Source organism: Nomascus leucogenys, chromosome 17, assembly GCF_006542625.1.
Source record: "Nomascus leucogenys isolate Asia chromosome 17, Asia_NLE_v1, whole genome shotgun sequence".
Taxonomy (NCBI): Eukaryota; Metazoa; Chordata; class Mammalia; order Primates; family Hylobatidae; genus Nomascus; species Nomascus leucogenys.
The window spans coordinates 5,362,313-5,380,004 of record NC_044397.1 but is presented as its reverse complement, the minus strand read 5'-3'; the positions used below and the strand labels follow the sequence as shown (position 1 = coordinate 5,380,004).

The 17,692-nt window shown below is 49.7% G+C and overlaps 2 protein-coding genes across 4 annotated transcripts in view; one reads left to right on the top strand and one right to left on the bottom strand.

Moving 5' to 3' along the window:
• CCND3 (cyclin D3) overlaps positions 1–3,893 on the top strand; it is a 113,791-nt gene extending 109,898 nt beyond the window's left edge. For all 3 annotated transcript variants that reach the window (XM_004090860.2, XM_030796549.1, XM_003266273.2), the window contains exons 3-5: positions 1,435–1,594; positions 2,135–2,271; positions 2,723–3,893. In XM_004090860.2, the coding sequence (XP_004090908.1) occupies positions 1,435–1,594; positions 2,135–2,271; positions 2,723–2,890 (465 nt within the window). In that variant the 3' untranslated portion in view covers positions 2,891–3,893. The remainder of the gene's footprint in view (positions 1–1,434; positions 1,595–2,134; positions 2,272–2,722) is intronic.
• Positions 3,894–5,469: 1,576 nt separating this feature from the next.
• BYSL (bystin like) lies at positions 5,470–17,646 on the bottom strand. Its single transcript, XM_030796547.1, has 7 exons — positions 17,043–17,646; positions 11,317–11,479; positions 8,581–8,719; positions 8,083–8,216; positions 6,957–7,117; positions 6,683–6,785; positions 5,470–6,155 (listed from the first exon to the last, which is right to left on the bottom strand). Exons 1-7 carry the CDS (start codon positions 17,308–17,310, stop codon positions 5,810–5,812), a joined length of 1,314 nt encoding a protein of 437 aa, XP_030652407.1. The 5' UTR covers positions 17,311–17,646; the 3' UTR covers positions 5,470–5,809.
• Between the last annotated feature and the right edge of the window lie 46 nt (positions 17,647–17,692).

Here is a 17,692-nt window from a genome sequence, read left to right as displayed (position 1 = left end):
AGGAAGGAGGGAAAGGTCCTGCCTCAGCATCGCACTGAGCAGATGAGTGTAGAACCTGGGTCTTCTAGCTAGACCAGGTTGCCTTAAAAGTCAGGGATGTGATGGCCGCTGCCACCCACTGAAGCTAAGCACTTCCAGGGGTGTGTTCTCTACCAGTTAACACTGGGATTCTCTGGTTGCCTGGATATGGGGAAGGGTGGCCACCTTCCCTCAGACACGACCCCTTGCCTCCCCATAGGGAGAGTCCCACCCCCAGTTGCCTTCCAGATGCTTCTTTAGAAGCTGGGTCCCTTCTGTTTACTGCTGAGTTAGGAGTTGGCTCCTGGGACATGCACTAGGGGTAGCATTGTAATTTCTCTGCCTCACTTCTGGCTCCAGGCCAGGCTGTTTACTCTGGGGCCGTGTGAGGGTACGGGTTGATTTGAGAGGCTGACACCTAAGCTGGGGCCAAGAGAGAGACAGCTGTGGCTGGGGCGTGGAAGAGGTTGGGTGGGGTTGCCATTTCTGCCTCAATAAGGAGTCAAACCCACAAGTTCCTTCCTGAGATAAAACAATGAAGAAATCCTCATGTGTGCAACTCAGAAATGGGGCCAGGTCTGGGAACCCATGATGAGTGGACTGGGGTGGAGCTCCCAGCCTTCTCCTGAGACCTAGTACTGGCAGGTGGGCGTGGGTAGGTGAGGATGGGGCTTGATCCCTCAGGAATCATTTGGAGCCATCCTGTCTGGCTTGGCCTCCACCTATCCTCCTCAAAGTCAATTGGCATGGGGCACTATGGGTTCCAGCTAAAGGGGGTGGGGTGGGGTCCTATACCTCAGGACCCATCCCTGATATCCTACCAAGGGGATGTGGCTTGGGTTGGGCAATCTTCCCTTTGAGGAACCTCAGAAAAGGTTCAGTGGCTGTCACTGGAGGAGTCATACTCCCTTCTGTTGATTCAAGAACTGTGGACTTGGCTGGGATGCAGAGTTGCAGGGGAAGCTAGTGGTGATCTCCCCTTTCACAAATCCTTGGGGTTGAGAGAGTCTTTCTGCTTCATCCCAGAGTAGACTCCAGTTCATGGTGATGCTGTGGTGTCTGCTGCTTCCGTCTTTCAGCCCTGGCTGGAGAAATCCTCAGAGCCCTGAATGAAGTCAGGAGAAGGCCTGGATTATTGGCCCCTTAAACATAACCAGACAGGATTAAAAGGGATAATCCATGTAAAGCATGTTGTCCTGGCACCTAGTAAATGATCAGTAAGTGCTCAAAGCACAAGCCCCCTCCTCTTCCCTGCCTTGAACTCCATGGTGCCCGGCTTTAAAATCAGAAACAGAACTGGGGTCTTGGGCTTTAAAAGTTTGATGGGCTTCCCTGCCTGAGACTTTGAGACTTCTGCTTTACTCCCTCCTCTTCCCTTCTCCAGCCACTGACCCCACCCTTTCCCCCCTTTTCCAGGACTGGGAGGTGCTGGTCCTCGGGAAGCTCAAGTGGGACCTGGCTGCTGTGATTGCACATGATTTCCTGGCCCTCATTCTGCACCGGCTCTCTCTACCCCGTGACCGACAGGCCTTGGTCAAAAAGCACGCCCAGACCTTTTTGGCCCTCTGTGCTACAGGTAAGAGCCCTGTGCACATTTTTGCCAAATTGGAAAAATCAGAAGACTTATAAGGGTGAGAGGTAACTAGAAGATTCTGGTTTATACTGTCAAAATTCATTTGTGAAAATTACACCCCCTCTGAGCCCCCAGTCTCAATACAGAAAAGCAGGTTATAATCAGCTATATGGGATCTCAGACCCCTCCAGTTTGTAGGGAGGACACTGAGGGTATAGAGAGAAGTGACTTGCCCAAGGTCTCACAGTAAACAGGTTGGGAACAGAACCCCAGTCTCTTGGCCCTAGTTGTGTTCCCACACTAGGGAGTGTCTTGTCTATTCCTGGGAGCTATGGAAACTGGCAGTTGGTCCTGATCTCTAGGAAAGATACTCTTTCCTGTCTTCCTCCCTTGCTGATAGCTTGCCCTACCCACTGCTGGAGTTTTCTAGCATGTCCTCTGCTCTACTCATGCTGCCTGGCACTTTCCAAGGAGTCGGAAGTCCATGCTGGCCGTTATCCTTCAGGTTTCCTTATCTCATGGTTCCCTTTCCTCCTCTCCAAGATTATACCTTTGCCATGTACCCGCCATCCATGATCGCCACGGGCAGCATTGGGGCTGCAGTGCAAGGCCTGGGTGCCTGCTCCATGTCCGGGGATGAGCTCACAGAGCTGCTGGCAGGGATCACTGGCACTGAAGTGGTGAGTGCTGGGCAGCTGGGCAGCAGCGTCTCCATTCATAAAGTAGTGCTATGCCCTGAGCCTCCAGTAGAGGGAAACCTCCAACCCCAACCTGGTCCCAAGTCCTGGTTTCACAACCTTGGGGCTTTGTGGCTTTTTATCTCCTGCCTTGGTGTGGGGAGGGGCAAGTATCTTGGGTGGGGTGAAGGGCACTGGCCCTAGGGGCTCTTTTCTTGCCAAGTGGTGTGCTGGAGTGGGGGTGGGGGATTTGGTGTCAGATGCAGGGCTGCTCTCACACTCCCATGCCACATCCTCTTGCTAGTTTCTGAGAACTGAAGAGTGATTCCTGGGGCTGGGCTGTGGCCTGACCTCCCCAGACTTCCCCATGTGTTGGGAGCTGTCCTTCCCCTGCACCTGCTGCCAGATGCTATGGGGGGAGTGTTCGCTCCTCACTCTTCTCCCATGTTCCCAGGACTGCCTGCGGGCCTGTCAGGAGCAGATCGAAGCTGCACTCAGGGAGAGCCTCAGGGAAGCCGCTCAGACCAGCTCCAGCCGAGCACCCAAAGCCCCCCGGGGCTCCAGCAGCCAAGGGCCCAGCCAGACCAGCACTCCTACAGATGTCACAGCCATACATCTGTAGCCCTGGAGAGGTCCTCTGGAGTGGCCACTAAGCAGAGGAGGGGCCGCTGCCACCCACCTCCCTGCCTCCAGGAACCATACTATATCTAAGCCTGAAGGGGCGTCTGTTCCCCCTTCACAAAGTCCAAGGGGTCTGGTCCTACCCATCCCCGCGGTGTGCACTAAGGGGCCCAGCCAGCCATGTCTGCATTTCGGTGGCTAGTCAAGCTCCTCCTCCCTGCATCTGACCAGCAGCGCCTTTCCCAACTCTAGCTGGGGGTGGGCCAGGCTGATGGGACAGAATTGGATACATGCACCAGCATTCCTTTTGAACGCCCCCCCACCCCTGGGGGCTCTCATGTTTTCAACTGCCAAAATGCTCTAGTGCCTTCTAAAGGTGTTGTCCCTTCTAGGGTTATTGCATTTGGATTGGGGTCCCTCTGAAATTTCATGCATGATAGACACGTATGAGGGGGAATAGTCTAGATGGCTCCTCTCAGTACTTTGGAGGCCCCTATATAATCCGTGCTGACAGCTGCTCCTAGAGGGAGGGGCTTAGGCCTCAGCCAGAGAAGCTATAAATTCCTCTTTGCTTTGCTTTCTGCTCAGTTTCTCCTGTGTGATTGACAGCTTTGCTGCTGAAGGCTCATTTTAATTTATTAATTGCTTTGAGCACAACTGTAAGAGGACGTCATGGGGTCCTGGCCATCCGACAAGTAGTGGTAACCCTGGTGGTTGCTGTTTCCCTCCCTTCTGCTACTGGCAAAAGGATCTTTGTGGCCGAGGAGCTGCTACAGCCTGGGGTGGGGTCATGCCCTCCTCTCCCATTGTCCCTCTGCCCCATCCTCCAGCAGGGAAAATGCAGCAGGGATGCCCCGGAGGAGGTGGCTGAGCCCGTCTAGAGAGGGAGGCAAGCCCTGTTGACACAGGTCTTTCCTAAGGCTGCAAGGTTTAGGCTGGTGGCCCAGGACCATCATCCTACTGTAATAAAGATTGTGAAATAAAACTGGTTTTGGCTTCTTGGATTGGTGTGTGGGTAAGTCTATTTCTGGACTGTGAGGTAAGGAGGTAGAAGTCAATGGTCTAAAGCAGGGATCATTAAGCCTTTTCTGTAAAGGGCTGGATATTTAGGCTTTGTGGGGTATATGGTCTCTGATCCAAATATAGTCAGTTCTGCTTTATAATGTGACCTATGCGTTCCTAAAAATCGCTGTGCCATGCAAAATCGCACGATAAAAAACACAGGCCTCATGGGAAAAATGGGGCTTGAAGCACAACACTCAAATGAGTGACACATTTTTTAAAAAAAGGATAGCTTGGTTTTTACATATGTCAAATGGCTGAGAAATAAATATCACAATAAATATGGCCTTTTATCTTGAAGACATGCACTTTGCTTTTGGAAGTGGATGTTGGAAGGGTTGCTCAACACAAGTGGGGAGCTGAGTGAGGTAGCTGGTATATGTTTAGGTGTGAGTTTTGTGTACTAGTTAGGCTTGGTTCAGCTATGTACAGTTTCCTATATTCACCTAATGTTTCTCGAGGATGAAATCACACACAAGCAAACATGAAGTTTGCGTTATGATCAAACTGTTCCCAAATATATTAAATGGGTTGGAACAAATGCGCAATTTCGAAAGCAAATAACAAGGGTTATAGCAGGATTACACTTCAACTCTGCTGTTGTAGCACAAAAGCAGCCACAGAAAACATGTAAATGGGTGAGCATGGCTGTTCCAACAAAACTATTTATGGATGCTGAAACTGGAATTTCATGTAATTCCTATCACAAAATACTGTTGTTTTAATTTTTTTCCCCACTTAAAAATGGAAAAATTATTCTTAGCTCATGGGCCACACAAAAATGGGCACTTGGGCTGGGTGCGGTGGCTCATGCCTGTAATCCCAGCACTCTGGGAGGCTGAGGTGGATGGATCACCTGAGGTCAGGAGTTTGAGACCAGCCTGGCCAACCTGGTGAAACCCCATCTCTACCCTGTCTCTACTAAAAATAGAAAAATTAGCCAGGCGTGGTGGCACACACCTGTAGTCCCAGCTACTCAGGAGGCTGAGGCAGGAGAATCTCTTGAACCCCGGAGGCGGAGGTTGCAGCGAGCCGAGATCATGCCACTGTACTCCAGCCTGGGTGACAGAGCAAGACTCCATCTCAAAAAACAAATCAACAAAAAAAGGGGCACTTGGCCCTAGTTTACTAGTCACTAGTCTAAAGCTTTCATTGGCTGAAAAGCCAGAAAGAGAGCCTGTTTGACGCTAGCTCTGATCTAACCATTCTTGGGCCCAGCCTTATTCTCTGGCCTTTCTTGACTTTATCTCTGCTTTCCCCAAGGAGTTTTCTCTTGTAGTCCTTTCATCCACTGCTGAGACACGACCATCTTTGGACAACCTGCTCCTGGCTGCTGTAGCCTGCGGTGGGGCAAGGCAGAGGGTGTGTCCCCTGGGGGCTAAGGTGAGTGCAGCCTGGAGAAACAAGCTTGGAGATCAAGGGAGGTGGGTCCTATATAAACGGGACAAGAATGTCCTCCGTCCTCCAGATACTAACAGGAATAATGCCCACCTCCATTGACCACACCAAACACAGAGGTTCAATAAATATCTGCCTTTGCCTTTATCCACAGTGACCTGACACAATAGCCATAGAAAAAGTACTCACACCAAGCCCCAGCTAGGGACTGGGAATGCTAGCGTATGGTATCTCAAGTCGGCTCTCAGAACTAAACAGGGATAAGGGCCTAGAATGGAAGAGGGAACCAGCTAGACCCTCAGTCCTTCCTGTCCTGGACTGGGAGCCACGGATGTCCCTGTGATCTGTCACTGCCCTGATCTGGGTCTTCAGCCATTAAGGCTCAGTGTCACCTTCAGTCACCAACGGGGGTCTTGGTGTCCTTCCAAACCCCTTTGGCCAGGACAGCTGACTGTTTTCCTCACTCCATGGTGATGGGAACATCTTCCACATCTCGGGGGACTGCGCTCTGAAGCTCACGCCTGATTTCGGGGGATAGCTGTGGATGGGGCTGCAGCCGGAGCATTTCTAAGAGGGCCTCTTTCTGGTCTGTGGCCAAGTCGGCCTTGTAGCGCTGGACCAAAGTCAGGAGGCACTGGTGCCAGAGCACAGGCAGTTCACGCTTCTCTGTCCGGAACCCCAGGAAGTGGAAGACTAGGGCATCCAGCACCCGGTAAGGCAGTGCATACTTCTTATCCAGCAGCAGTCGCAGGAAGATGCTGTTGGCACCGCTGTATTCCATCTCAGCAATTTTCAGCATGGCCGCACTAGTGGGAAAGGGAGGTGGGGTAGAGTTAGCGGGGAAAACATTGGAAGAAGGATCCTACTTCTCTATGATTTCCCCTTTTTTTCTTCCCCTCTGCTGGCCCTTACACTATGGTATTCCCCAGGGACCTTCTCACCTACCCAGTCATATTATACTCCCTTGACTTCAGTCACCATCTCTACAGGGATCCACCCAAATCTCTACCTCTAGCATAGACTGCTTGTTTCAGTACCCAACTAGAGTATGTTCCAAACATCTCAACGTCTTCACCCTAACTACTTTCTTCCTGTGTTTCCTACTCATTTGTTTATCTATTTACTGAGAACTTACTTTATACCAGGCACTCGGGCCCTGTTGTTGCAGAACTTACATTTAGGGGGATAATGACACACCTACTCATTTGGCTTAAACAAGCACAAACCCAAGGCTATCCTTAGCTCCTTCTCTACTCTGCCCATCCCCAAGTCCTGGCAATTCCACTATCTGGATATCCACTGACCAGCCCCCCTCCACTCCCAGCAGTGCTACCTGGAGTGCAACACAGGGATGGAGCACTTGGTGATGATGCTACCCACAATGATGGCTTCCCGGAGGGTACAAGTGCCAGACTCGCACAGTGGAATCAGGATCCCTAGGGAGAGTCAAAGGGCAGTCACTATGAGCCCAGGATGAGAAAAAGGAGTTACAGCAGGAAGCATTCCCACCGAGCCCAGGGACAGCTAGCAATTTCCCACACCAGGCCTGCTGTGTTCCCCATAGAAGCTCCAGCCCTTCCCCTTCTTCCGTGCCTCTGGGATCCCACCTTTGAACCAGGCTCCAGGTTTGAAAAGGGCCTTCTTGAGAGCCATGTAGAGATGGAAGTTGAGTCGTTTGTATTCAGCAATGTCATCTCGTACTCGAGGGAGCAGGACAAGGTTGTAGAAGCGCTGGGCCATGCGTTCCTTCAGGTTAGAGGCAAAAATCCTAGTGGGAGTTAAGCGGGGGAAGTTTCCAAGTCACACGACAGTCCGGACCCAGCCCATTAGATATCACCATGGATAGTGCATACGAGAGGTTTTCTTTTTTTTTTTTTTGAGACGGAGTCTCGCTCTGTTGCCCAGGCTGGAGTGCAGTGGTGCGATCTCGGCTCACTGCAAGCTCCGCCTCCCGGGTTCACGCCATTCTCCTGCCTCAGCCTCTCCGAGTAGCTGGGACTACAGGCGCCCGCCACCATGCCCGGCTAATTTTTTTGTATTTTTAGTTGAGATGGGGTTTCACCGTGGTCTTGATCTCCTGACCTTGTGGTCTGCCCGCCTCGGCCCCCCAAAGTGCTGGGATTACAAGCGTGAGCCACCGCGCCAGACCCAAGAGGTTTTCACGTAAAATATGGGACCTTTCTTTCAGTGGGGGATGTGTGGGAGCTGTGTGCATGCAACACCCATCAGCTTAGAGAAAGAATAGGAGGGGCAATGAGATATACCCAAATGGGGAGCGCCGTCTGTCTGTGGGAGAGCCAGAGCTCATGCAAACTGATGGCTACTCAGCTACTCTCCTTCCTCTTGCTATGACAGTTCCCCTCGATTCCGCTATCACTAGGGCCCTGAGCATGCCTGGGCAGTCACAGACTTCTGAGGGTCCTGCTACAGGGTTGTATCCCAGTGGCTATAAAAGCCTCTCCCCTAGAAATTCATCACAGAGGGTTGTATCCCAGTAGTTATAAAAGCCTCGCCCCTAGAAATTCATCATGGAGGGTTCCTAACTGGCTAACTGGTCTTGGCCCCAAAAAATGACACAGGAAAAGCTAGAAAAATGATGCTATAAAGTAGCACAGAGAGGGCCCTGGGGCAAAGCTCAAATGCCCTGGGGCCAGAGGCAAGGAAAAAGCCTGTCCGTCCCAAGCCCAGCCCGCACCTATAGACCCAAGGCCCCCGAGCCCCCAGCTACTCTACCTGGTGGCTTGGTACATGGCGGCTGCAGTCCAGGCCTCTGGCTCTGTGACGTAAAGGATTTGCTCCCAGTTGGAGAGTGCAGGGATGATCTTAAATGCCTTGGGCAGTTTTCCACTGCGGTACTTAGATAATACCTAGGGATGAGGGAGGTAAAACAATCATCGTCATCCACATATGGCAAGCTTGCTGTGGGCTAGGAACTTGTCTGGGTGCTTTTAATATATTAACTCATTGCATCCCCACAATAACCTATAAGGAGGTGCCATTATTATGCTCGTTTTATAGATGACCAGTGAGAGTTCCAGTAACCGACCCAAGGATGCCAAGTCATTTACAGGCAGAGCAGGAATCTGAACCCACACACTCTGCCTCTTAGGTCTGTTTTCTACTCCCATGACTTCTTTAGTATGAGATGCGGGCAAAAGGCAAAAAAGCCTGTGGTGGGAGCCCACAGCCCCCAAAGGGGTCTTCCACCATGGCTCTCCTCTCAGCTCTTACCTCCCGGACCCCCCTGTACACTTCTAGGACCCGGGGGTCCAGCTGGGGCATAGCGAAGCCCGACACCTCTGACATGACCGTCTCAACCTCTGTCTGCTTCTCAGTCAGCTTCTCCATGATGACGTCAGCCAGGGTGCGCCTAAGAGGGCAAATGCCAAGCGGAGGGGAGAGAGGAGGGAAGGAGCACTGTAGTCACTGTCCAGGAAGCTCCAGACTCCCCACAGTCCCTGTGAGCACTGCCATACTGCAGTCCTGCTGGGATATGCAGCTTAGAGTTCTCTCTCTGTGCCCATTCATCCACCACAGACAGAATCACTGCAGGGTGCAAAGGAACTGAAAGTCATTCCATTTAGGACAAAGCTGGCAGTTGTATGGAGGTTATTATGAACCTCAACTCTGAAGTCAGTCTGCCCAGGTTCAAATCCTGGCTCACCCACTCCCTGTATGATCTTGGGCATGTTACTTTACGTCTCTATGCCTCTGTTTCCTCATTTGTAAAATAGGGATAATAACGGTACTCACCAAAAAAGATTAATGGAAGGATGAAATAAGTTAATGTCTGTTCATTACTTGGAACGGTGAGTACACGGCAAGTGTATCTGCGGAAATATTTCTAGGACTGATTATATTCTTTTCAGCCTCCTTAAACAGAGTATTGTTGGGTATAGCAAACATAATCTAAATGATTCAGAATTAGCATCACCTTGAGCTGTCATATAATACTAGCATCTTCAGAGGCTGCTGAAGTGTATTTATTTATTTTTTTTGAGAGACAATCTAGCTCTGCTGCCCAGGTTGGCATGCAGTGGCACCATCGTGGCTCACTGCAGCCTCTATCTCTCTGGCTCAAGCGATCTTCCCGCCTCAATCTCTCGAATAGCTGGGACCACAAGCACATGGCAAGAGGCCCAGATAGTTTTTTATTCTTCTGTAGAGATGGGGTCTCCCCATGTTGCCCAGGCTGGTCTCACACTCCTGGGCTCCTGCCTTGGCATTCCAAAGTGCTGAGATTACAGGTCTGGACCACCATGCCCAGACTTAAATGTATTTAAAGCTGCTTCTCAGTTGGGCGCAATGGCTCACGCTTGTAATCCCAGTACTTTGGGAGGCTGAGGGAGGTGGATCACGTGAGGTCAGGAGTTTGAGACCAGCCTGGCTAACATGGTGAAACCCCGTCTCTACTAATAAAACAAAAATTAGCCAGGTGTGGTGGTGCGTGCCTGTAATCCCAGCTACTCGAGAGGTTGAGGTTGCAGTGAGCTGAGATCACGCTACTGCCCTCCAGCGTGGGTGAGAGTGAGATCCTGTCACAAAACAAAACAAAAAACAAACTGCTCCTCTTTTCTGAGGTCCTACTCAATGCTAGGCACTGAGTTTGGGACTTTTCAGTCCTAGAGTCAGTGCAACACTTATAGGACACGGAAACCTATGCAGACATGGGAACTGGGCCTCAGGTTAATAACTCACCCAAGGCCTCACAGCTGTCAGGTGGGGGGTAAGAGTCAAACTCAGGTTTTGACAGTCTTAAGTTAAGGTGCTTTATAGTACCTTATAATGTGCCCCCAAACTAAATGGCCTCTGACTGTTGAATTCATGTGGATCTAGGCTTTCTTTCTGAAGATGCCAGCTATCATTTCTTACAACTGCCAGGAGTTCTGATTACTTCAAAGAGCTTATCTACTCTATTTACTACAAGCTGGAAAAGCATTCTGCTAAATTTGTCAGCATTATCAGTGAAGTAGGAGTTATGAGGTGCTGAGTGAGAACCTGAGAGGCTCTCTGGTGGGACAAGCCCAAGTACCTATTTTGTGACATGTATTTCAACTGTTAGGCATCAATCTGGGAGAGGGGCTCATTTTCATTTCTTCATTCTGCATTTTCAAATAAGCTGCCACAGAATTTATCAGCCTCCCTGTCCTTTTATAGTACGATTAGCAATGAGATGCATTAACCCAAACAGCCTAAAGTATCAGGGATACCATTATGTTAATATCACAGGGTCAGAATGAACTGGTTGAGGACCTTTATCCTAGACTCCACTCCCCAGGGCCAAAATTTATGGGCTCAGGAGTTTGACCACAGGCAGTCTAAATGCCTGCATGTTTTGGAGCTAGCATTTATTATAGATGGGAATAAATTAGTGGTCCTAACTAGGGGCAGTCTTGCCTCCCAGAGGACATTTGGCAATGTCTGATGTCATTTTTGGTTTTCACAATTAGGGGGAAGGTTGCTACTGGAGTCTAGAAGTAGAGATCAGAGATATATCTACTAAACATCCTACACTGCACAAGACAGCCTCCACACACACACACACACACACAATTACCCAGCCCAAAATGTCAATAATGCTGAGGTTGAAAAACCTTAGCTTAAATGAAGTTTAGGATATGAAGACTCGTCCAAGGAAGTTGAGCTTACCACTAAAAAAACTAAGAATACCAAAACCACATGCAATAGGATGGCTCTCCTCAGAGGTGTAAAAGGGGCCTGGAGCTGTTTCCCTGGCAATTGGGCAGTTGTACAACAAATGGAAAGAAGGACACAATGTTTTTTGAGGCTGGGTCATTCCCACTCACAGTGGTCCTTTGAGGATGGGCCAGTTTTGTCAAGGTGGTCCCCTACAACTAGCAACTCCAGGGCCCTTTCCAAAGGTAGGGAATCATAAGTCTGCCAGGGAACTTGTTTTCCTGTGGGAACTTTCTACAAGGACTCATTATCTCAAATCCCCAGGCCTACCTGGCAGGAGGGTTCTTGTTCATGAACATCTCTATGGCACGCTCATCCTCAGGGTCCACGACCACCTCTGCATGGTGGCCCACCCCTGTCATTGTGGCAGCCTTCTCCAGGGTGGGCCACTCCTCATCCTCGTCATCTGATCCATCCTGAAGCATTCTTGGACCTAGAAGGGGGAGACTAAATGGATGAGCACAGCAAAAGGTAGCTGAGGGATTTCGTCAGTTTAACTTTAGCCATTATGTAGTACAGGCCTCACATGTGGTTGTGATAGACGCAGGTATGTGCAGTGAAACAAATGAGGCATGCATTAGCTCCCTGTCCCCAGGGGCTTGCAATCATGCTTGAGAAACAAAATGTATACACAGGAAACAATAAGAAAAGCAATGGCCATAAATAATAGTTAACATACCATACTCAGTTATGTAGAAGGAACTTTTTTTTTTTTTGAAATGGAGTCTCGCTCTGTCACCCATACTGGAGTGCAGTGGCTTGATCTCAGCTCACTGCAAGCTCCGCCTCCCAGGTTCATGCCATTCTCCTGCCTCAGCCTCCTAAGCAGCTGGGACTACAGGCATAAGCCACCACGCCCGGCTAATTTTTTGTGTTTTTAGTAGAGTTGGGGTTTCACCATGTTGACCAGAATGGTCTCAATCTCTTGACCTTGATCTGCCCGCCTCGGCCTCCCAAAGTGCTGGGATTACAGGTGTGAGCCACTGTGCCCGGCCTGTAGAAGGAACTTCTAAACACTATATCCGTGTTAACTGTTTAATCCTTATAAACCCAAGAAGTGGCCGGGCACGGTGGCTCACGCCTGTAATCCCAGCACTTTGGGAGGCCGAGGCGGGCAGATCACGAGGTCAAGAGATCGAGACCATCCTGGTCAACATGGTGAAACCCCATTTCTACTAAAAATACAAAAATTAGCTGGGCGTGGTGATGCGCGCCTGTAGTCCCAGCTACTTGGAAGGCTGAGGCAGGAGAATCACTTGAACCCAGGAGGTGGAGGTTGCAGTGAGCCAAGGTCGCGCCACTGCACTCCAGCCTGGCGACAGAGCAAGAATCCGTCTCAAAAAATATATATAAAATTAAAAAAAAATAAAATAAACCTTCTTATGGAACATTGGCAAATAAATAAATAAATAAAAATAAACCCAAGAAGTGGATACTATTACTATACCCAGTTTCAAATGAGGACATTGAAGCACTGAAAAGTTGGGTAATTTGCCTAAGAAAGGTCGTCTGGGCCTAGACTGCATTCTTCACCACTATTCTACACGTATTAGGGTTTGATTATATGCCACAATGAGTAGTAGAGACAACATATGCACTTAAAGGATGAGTGGTGAGGACAGTTAGGCGCTGGATGGGCAGTTTGGGACCAGGAGGAGTGTGTTCCAGACCTGGAGAAACTAAGGCTTGGATATAAGAGTCTCCTAGGCAATAGCAAGAAATAATGCTAGGTAGGTGGGAAAGGTGAACCCAGACTGGGGGGCCTTTAAATTCAGGCAGTAGAGTTCAGATTTCAATCCACCAGTCCATTTAAATACATGAAGTTGGCTGGTCACGGTGGCTCACGCCTGTAATCCCACCATTTTGGGAGACCGAGGCGGGTGGATCATGAGATCGGGAGTTTGAGACCAGCCTGACCAACAGGGAGAAGCCCCATCTCTACTAAAAATACAAAATTAGCCGGGCTTGGTGGCGCATGCCTATAATCCCAGCTACTTGGGAAGGCTGAGGCATGAGAATCGCTTGAACCCGGGAGGCGGAGGTTGAGGTGAGCCGAGATTGCACCACTGCACTCCAGCCTGGGCAACAAGAGCAAAACTCTGTCTCAAAAAAAATAAATAAATAAATGAAATAAATAAATAAAAATAAGTAGGCCGGGCGCGGTGGCTCACGCCTGTAATCCCAGCACTTTGGGAGGCCGAGACGGGTGGATCACGAGGTCAGGAGACCGAGACTATCCTGGCTAACACGGTGAAACCCCGTCTCTACAAAAAATACAAAAAATTAGCCGGGCGTGGTGGCGGGCACCTGTAGTCCCAGCTACTTGGGAGGCTGAGGCAGGAGAATGGTGTGAACCCGGGAGGTAGAGCTTGTAGTGAGCCAAGATCCTGCCACTGCACTCCAGCCTGGGCGAGAGGGCGAGACTCCGTCTCAAAAAAAACAAAAAACAAAAACCACGAAGTTGGTCCATTTAAATAACTTCCATTTTTGGAAGGCTACATGTCTGGGCATCTGGAAAGGGGTCTAATAATCCAAGTGGGGAGCTATAATCCTACATATCAATAGGTCATCAACAACAAAGGCAGTGTGTGATAAACACTAAATAAGGGGGAACAGACATTTTGTCTCCACGTGCCAACAGTCCCCCAAATTTGTACTTTGTAGGTGGTTCTCCTTAGCGCCAGACCCTAATTCCAGGTGTCTCCTGTACAGCTGCTCTTGGATGACTCACAGGCACCTCAAATCTCACCTGTTATCAACTAAACTAATTTTCTTTCCCTCCTAGGTCTACACTGCTAACCATCCACAGCTCAGTAAATGGCACCATCGTCCACCCAACGCTAAGCCTGGGAGGTACTCCTGCCTCATCCCCTGCCCTCACCCTCAACACCCAATCAATTACTAAATCTTATTCAATTTTACCTCATAGACTGTCTCTCACATGCTTCACAGCCCCATCTAAGCCTAGATCAGCATCATCTCGTGCCTGGATTTATTCAACAGTCACCCACTGGTCTCTATGTTTCTGACCTTGCTTCCTCCAACTCATTTCCCACTCTGCAGGTGGTCATCTTCCAGAAACACATATTTGCTTTGATCAGCCCTGTACTTAAAATTCTCCAGTAGCTTCCCATTCTTCCCATTGCTGTTAGGATGGTTTTAAAATCTTTTATAGGCGTGGCTCCTACCTTCCTGACCATCATTCATTACCGATTAACCCAGTCATTCAGCAAACACCAGGCACCTACTATATGTGAGGCACTGTTTGGGGTGCTGGCAATATATCCACGAACAAGAGAAACCCAAAGACTTTGTTCTATACAGCTTACATTCTAATTGGAGGAGATAGTCTACGACCATACCACCCTGAATGCACCCAATCCTGTCTAAATGGAAGAGACAGACATAAATAAACATATAAATATATTGGGTTAAAAGATAAGTACTATGGGCCGGGTGCGGTGGCTCATGCCTGTAATCCCAGCACTTTGGGAGGCCGAGGCGGGTGGATCACCTGAGGTCAGGAGTTTGAGACCAGGCTGGCCAACATGGCGAAAACCCCATCTCTACTAAAACAAACAAACAAACAAAAAAAAAAATTAGCTGGGTGTGGTGGCGGGCGCCTGTAATCCCAGCTACTTGGGAGGCTGAGGCAGGAGAATCGCTTGAACCCGGGAGGTGGAGGTTGCAGTGAGCCGAGATCACAGTATTGCACTCCAGCCTGGGTGACGGAGTGAGACTCTGTCTCAAAAAAAAAAAAAAAGGTAAGTACTATGAAAAAAGATAGGGCAGAAATGTTGGGAGTATGGAGATGGAGTAGAGTGCTGCAATCTTAAATGGAGTGGATAGGCCTCTCTGAGAAAGTAACCCTACAAGTGTATGAGAACAAACTATCCCAGAGAGAAGGAACAATCAGTCCAAACCCCCTAATTTCCCATGTTTAAGGCACAATGAAGCCTAAATAGGTGGAGTGGAATGGGCAAAGAGGAAAGCAGTAGAAGAGGTCAGACTGGCAAAGGAGGCAGATCATATAGCGCATTGTAGACCATTGTAATCCCCCACCTGTGAGTGCTTTGTAGCGAGTACGAGACACGGCAGGGTGCAGTAGCTCACACCTGTAATCCCAGCACTTTGGGAGGCCAAGGCAGGGAGGGTCGTTTGAGCCCAGGAGTTTGAGACCAACCTGGGCACCACTGTGAGACCTCATCTCTACAAATAATTAAATAATTAGCAGCCGGGTGCGGTGGCTCACGCCTGTAATCCCAGCATTTTGGGAGGCAGAGGTGGACGGATCACCTGAGGTCAGGAGTTCAAGATGTGCCTGGCCAACATGGTGAAACCCCATCTCTACTGAAAATACAAAAATTAACTGGAAGTGATGGCTGACGCCTGTAATCTCAGCTACTCAGGAGGCTGAGGCAGAAGAATTGCTTGGACCTAGGTGGCAGAGGTTGCGGTGAGCCAAGATTGCGCCACTGCACTACAGCCTGGGCGACAGAGTGACTCCATCACACACACACACACAAAGAATTAGTTGGACATGGTGGCACACACCTGTGGTCCCAGCTATGTGGGAGGCCGAGGTGGAAAGACAGCTGGAGCCCAGGAGACTGAGGCTGCAGTTAGCTATGATTGTGCCACTGCACTCTATCCTGGGTGACAGAGCGACAGACTCTGTCTCAAAAAAAAAAAAGAAAAGAAAAAAAGGAGAATATGAGATACTAACGAGGAGGCTACTGTGATAATCCAGGTGAGAGACTGTGGTGGCTACAACAGGATGGTGTTCCAAAGCGGTGAAAAGTGGTCTGATTTTGGATATACTTTGAAGGCAAAGTCATCAGAATTTCCTTACAGATCAGATGCGGGGAGGGAGAGACAGAGAGAGGAGATGGTGGGGGCGGGGAGAGAAAGGAGTCTAAAGTTTATCTTGAGCAAATGAAACAATATGCTACTAACTGAGACAGGGAAGACAATGGTGAGAGAAGCAGGTTTGGAGAGAAGGCCAGGATTTCTGTTTTGTACATGTTAAATTTGAGCTGTCAGATTTCAAATTGGAGATGCCAAATAGGCAGTTAAATATAAGAATCTGGATTTCATGGAAGAGATCAGGGCCAGGGCTAGACTATAAAGTTAGGAGTAGTCACTCAAGAGATGGTATTTAAACCATGAAACTTGCCAGCACCAGAGAATATTTGAAGAGGTCAGAGGACTGAGGATAAGAGGTTGCACTAAGAGTCAGCCAAGGATACTGAGAAGTGAGTTGGCAGTAAAACAGGAGTGTTGATGTCTTAGAACCCAAGTAAGGATACTGTGGCCAGAAGGTCACTATTCAATTGTGTCAAATACTGCTTTAGATGAGATCTGAGAAACGGATGAAGCACGTCAGAGGTCAACAGTCCCTCCCTAGTGAGAAAATATCAAACGTCTTTCAATTCATCTCTTTCGCTCTTTGGCTGCTAAACAATGTGTTTTCTGCTCAAAACACTTCCCATTCGTTTTTCAGTTCTCAGCTTAAAGGTCCTGCTGCAATCACAGAAGCTTCTCAAGACCAATACTATTGTTACCAGGGAAACGATACTTTATCATGGAAATATATTGTTCTGAGTCTACTTAATTGCCTCTCTGCTGGGCTTGACTGTAAGGTCCTCAAGTTAGACGTGCCTGTGTTGTTTACTTCTGTACCCAAACATTCGATAGAATTCCGAGCATAGCGCAAAGCTCGTAGTGGGTATCCCATAAATATTTACAAAACCAATGGATACATGCTAGGAGCACTTAGCGGCGCGAGCGATTACTGTTGGCCTAACTTCGGGGGTGTCTAGAAGGGAGTGCCTGAAACTAGGAGTGGGCGCGGAGGGCTCTAGACAGGGTTCAGTCTCCCATTCCGTTACTTTTGCAAGTGTGACTCGAAGCAATTCCCTTGCCAGACACTTTAGCTGTCCACCCCGCCCCACTACTGGCCACTGTCTTCCTCGGACCTCATCCCAGACACTCACCCAGCCGCGTGGTGCGTTCCCGCGGCGCCGCGGGCTTGTCCCCAGTCCCATGCTCGGCCTCGAGCTCCTCCTGCTGCTGCCGTGCTTGCTGCAAAATCCGTCGGCTCAGCTGGGGCCCCACATACTCTTCCTCCGCTTCTCCGGTCCCACGACCCCGCCGCTTCTCCCGGACCCCCGCCCGCACTGCATTCCCAGCCAGGATCTGATCGGCCAGGGGCGCATGTTTTTCCTGACCCCCGACCCCACGGGCCGCCTTGAATTTGGGCATTTTTCTCGAAAAAGTTGCCGGGAAGGTGCGCACGTGGAGACTGAGGAAATGCCAGAATGCGCTTGCGCGGTGGACTCCCAGCTCCTAAGAGGCCGCCCGGCGATCACAGTGCCCCCTAGCATTCGGAGGCCAGAAGCGCCATCAGCACCGCCCCTCCCACTAAAAGAGCTCCCGGGTTCCGGAGCTGGACTCCCTAATATATTCACTGCCTTTAACGTTAGCTTCTCTCAATAGTGCAGTCTTTGAGTGTCGCTCTCCTAGCTTCATGGATGTAGGCCTAGAGTGCTCAGCCAAACGGGAAGGTCTGGATTTAGAAACCTCGGGGCGGGAATCCGCAGATGACGTCAGTGTAGGCGTCACCGAGTGGTGCCGAGACACGCCC

Excerpts from the sequence above, each read along its gene's own strand:
- BYSL (XM_030796547.1), bottom strand. The coding sequence starts at position 17,310 with ATGCCCAAATTCAAGGCGGCCCGTGGGGTCGGGGGTCAGGAAAAACAT. Across the intron at positions 8,720-11,316 it reads AACAAGAACCCTCCTGCCAG|GCGCACCCTGGCTGACGTCA; the intron begins GTAGGCCTGGGG and ends TTGCCCTCTTAG. Across the intron at positions 8,217-8,580 it reads TGTACAGGGGGGTCCGGGAG|GTATTATCTAAGTACCGCAG; the intron begins GTAAGAGCTGAG and ends CCTCATCCCTAG.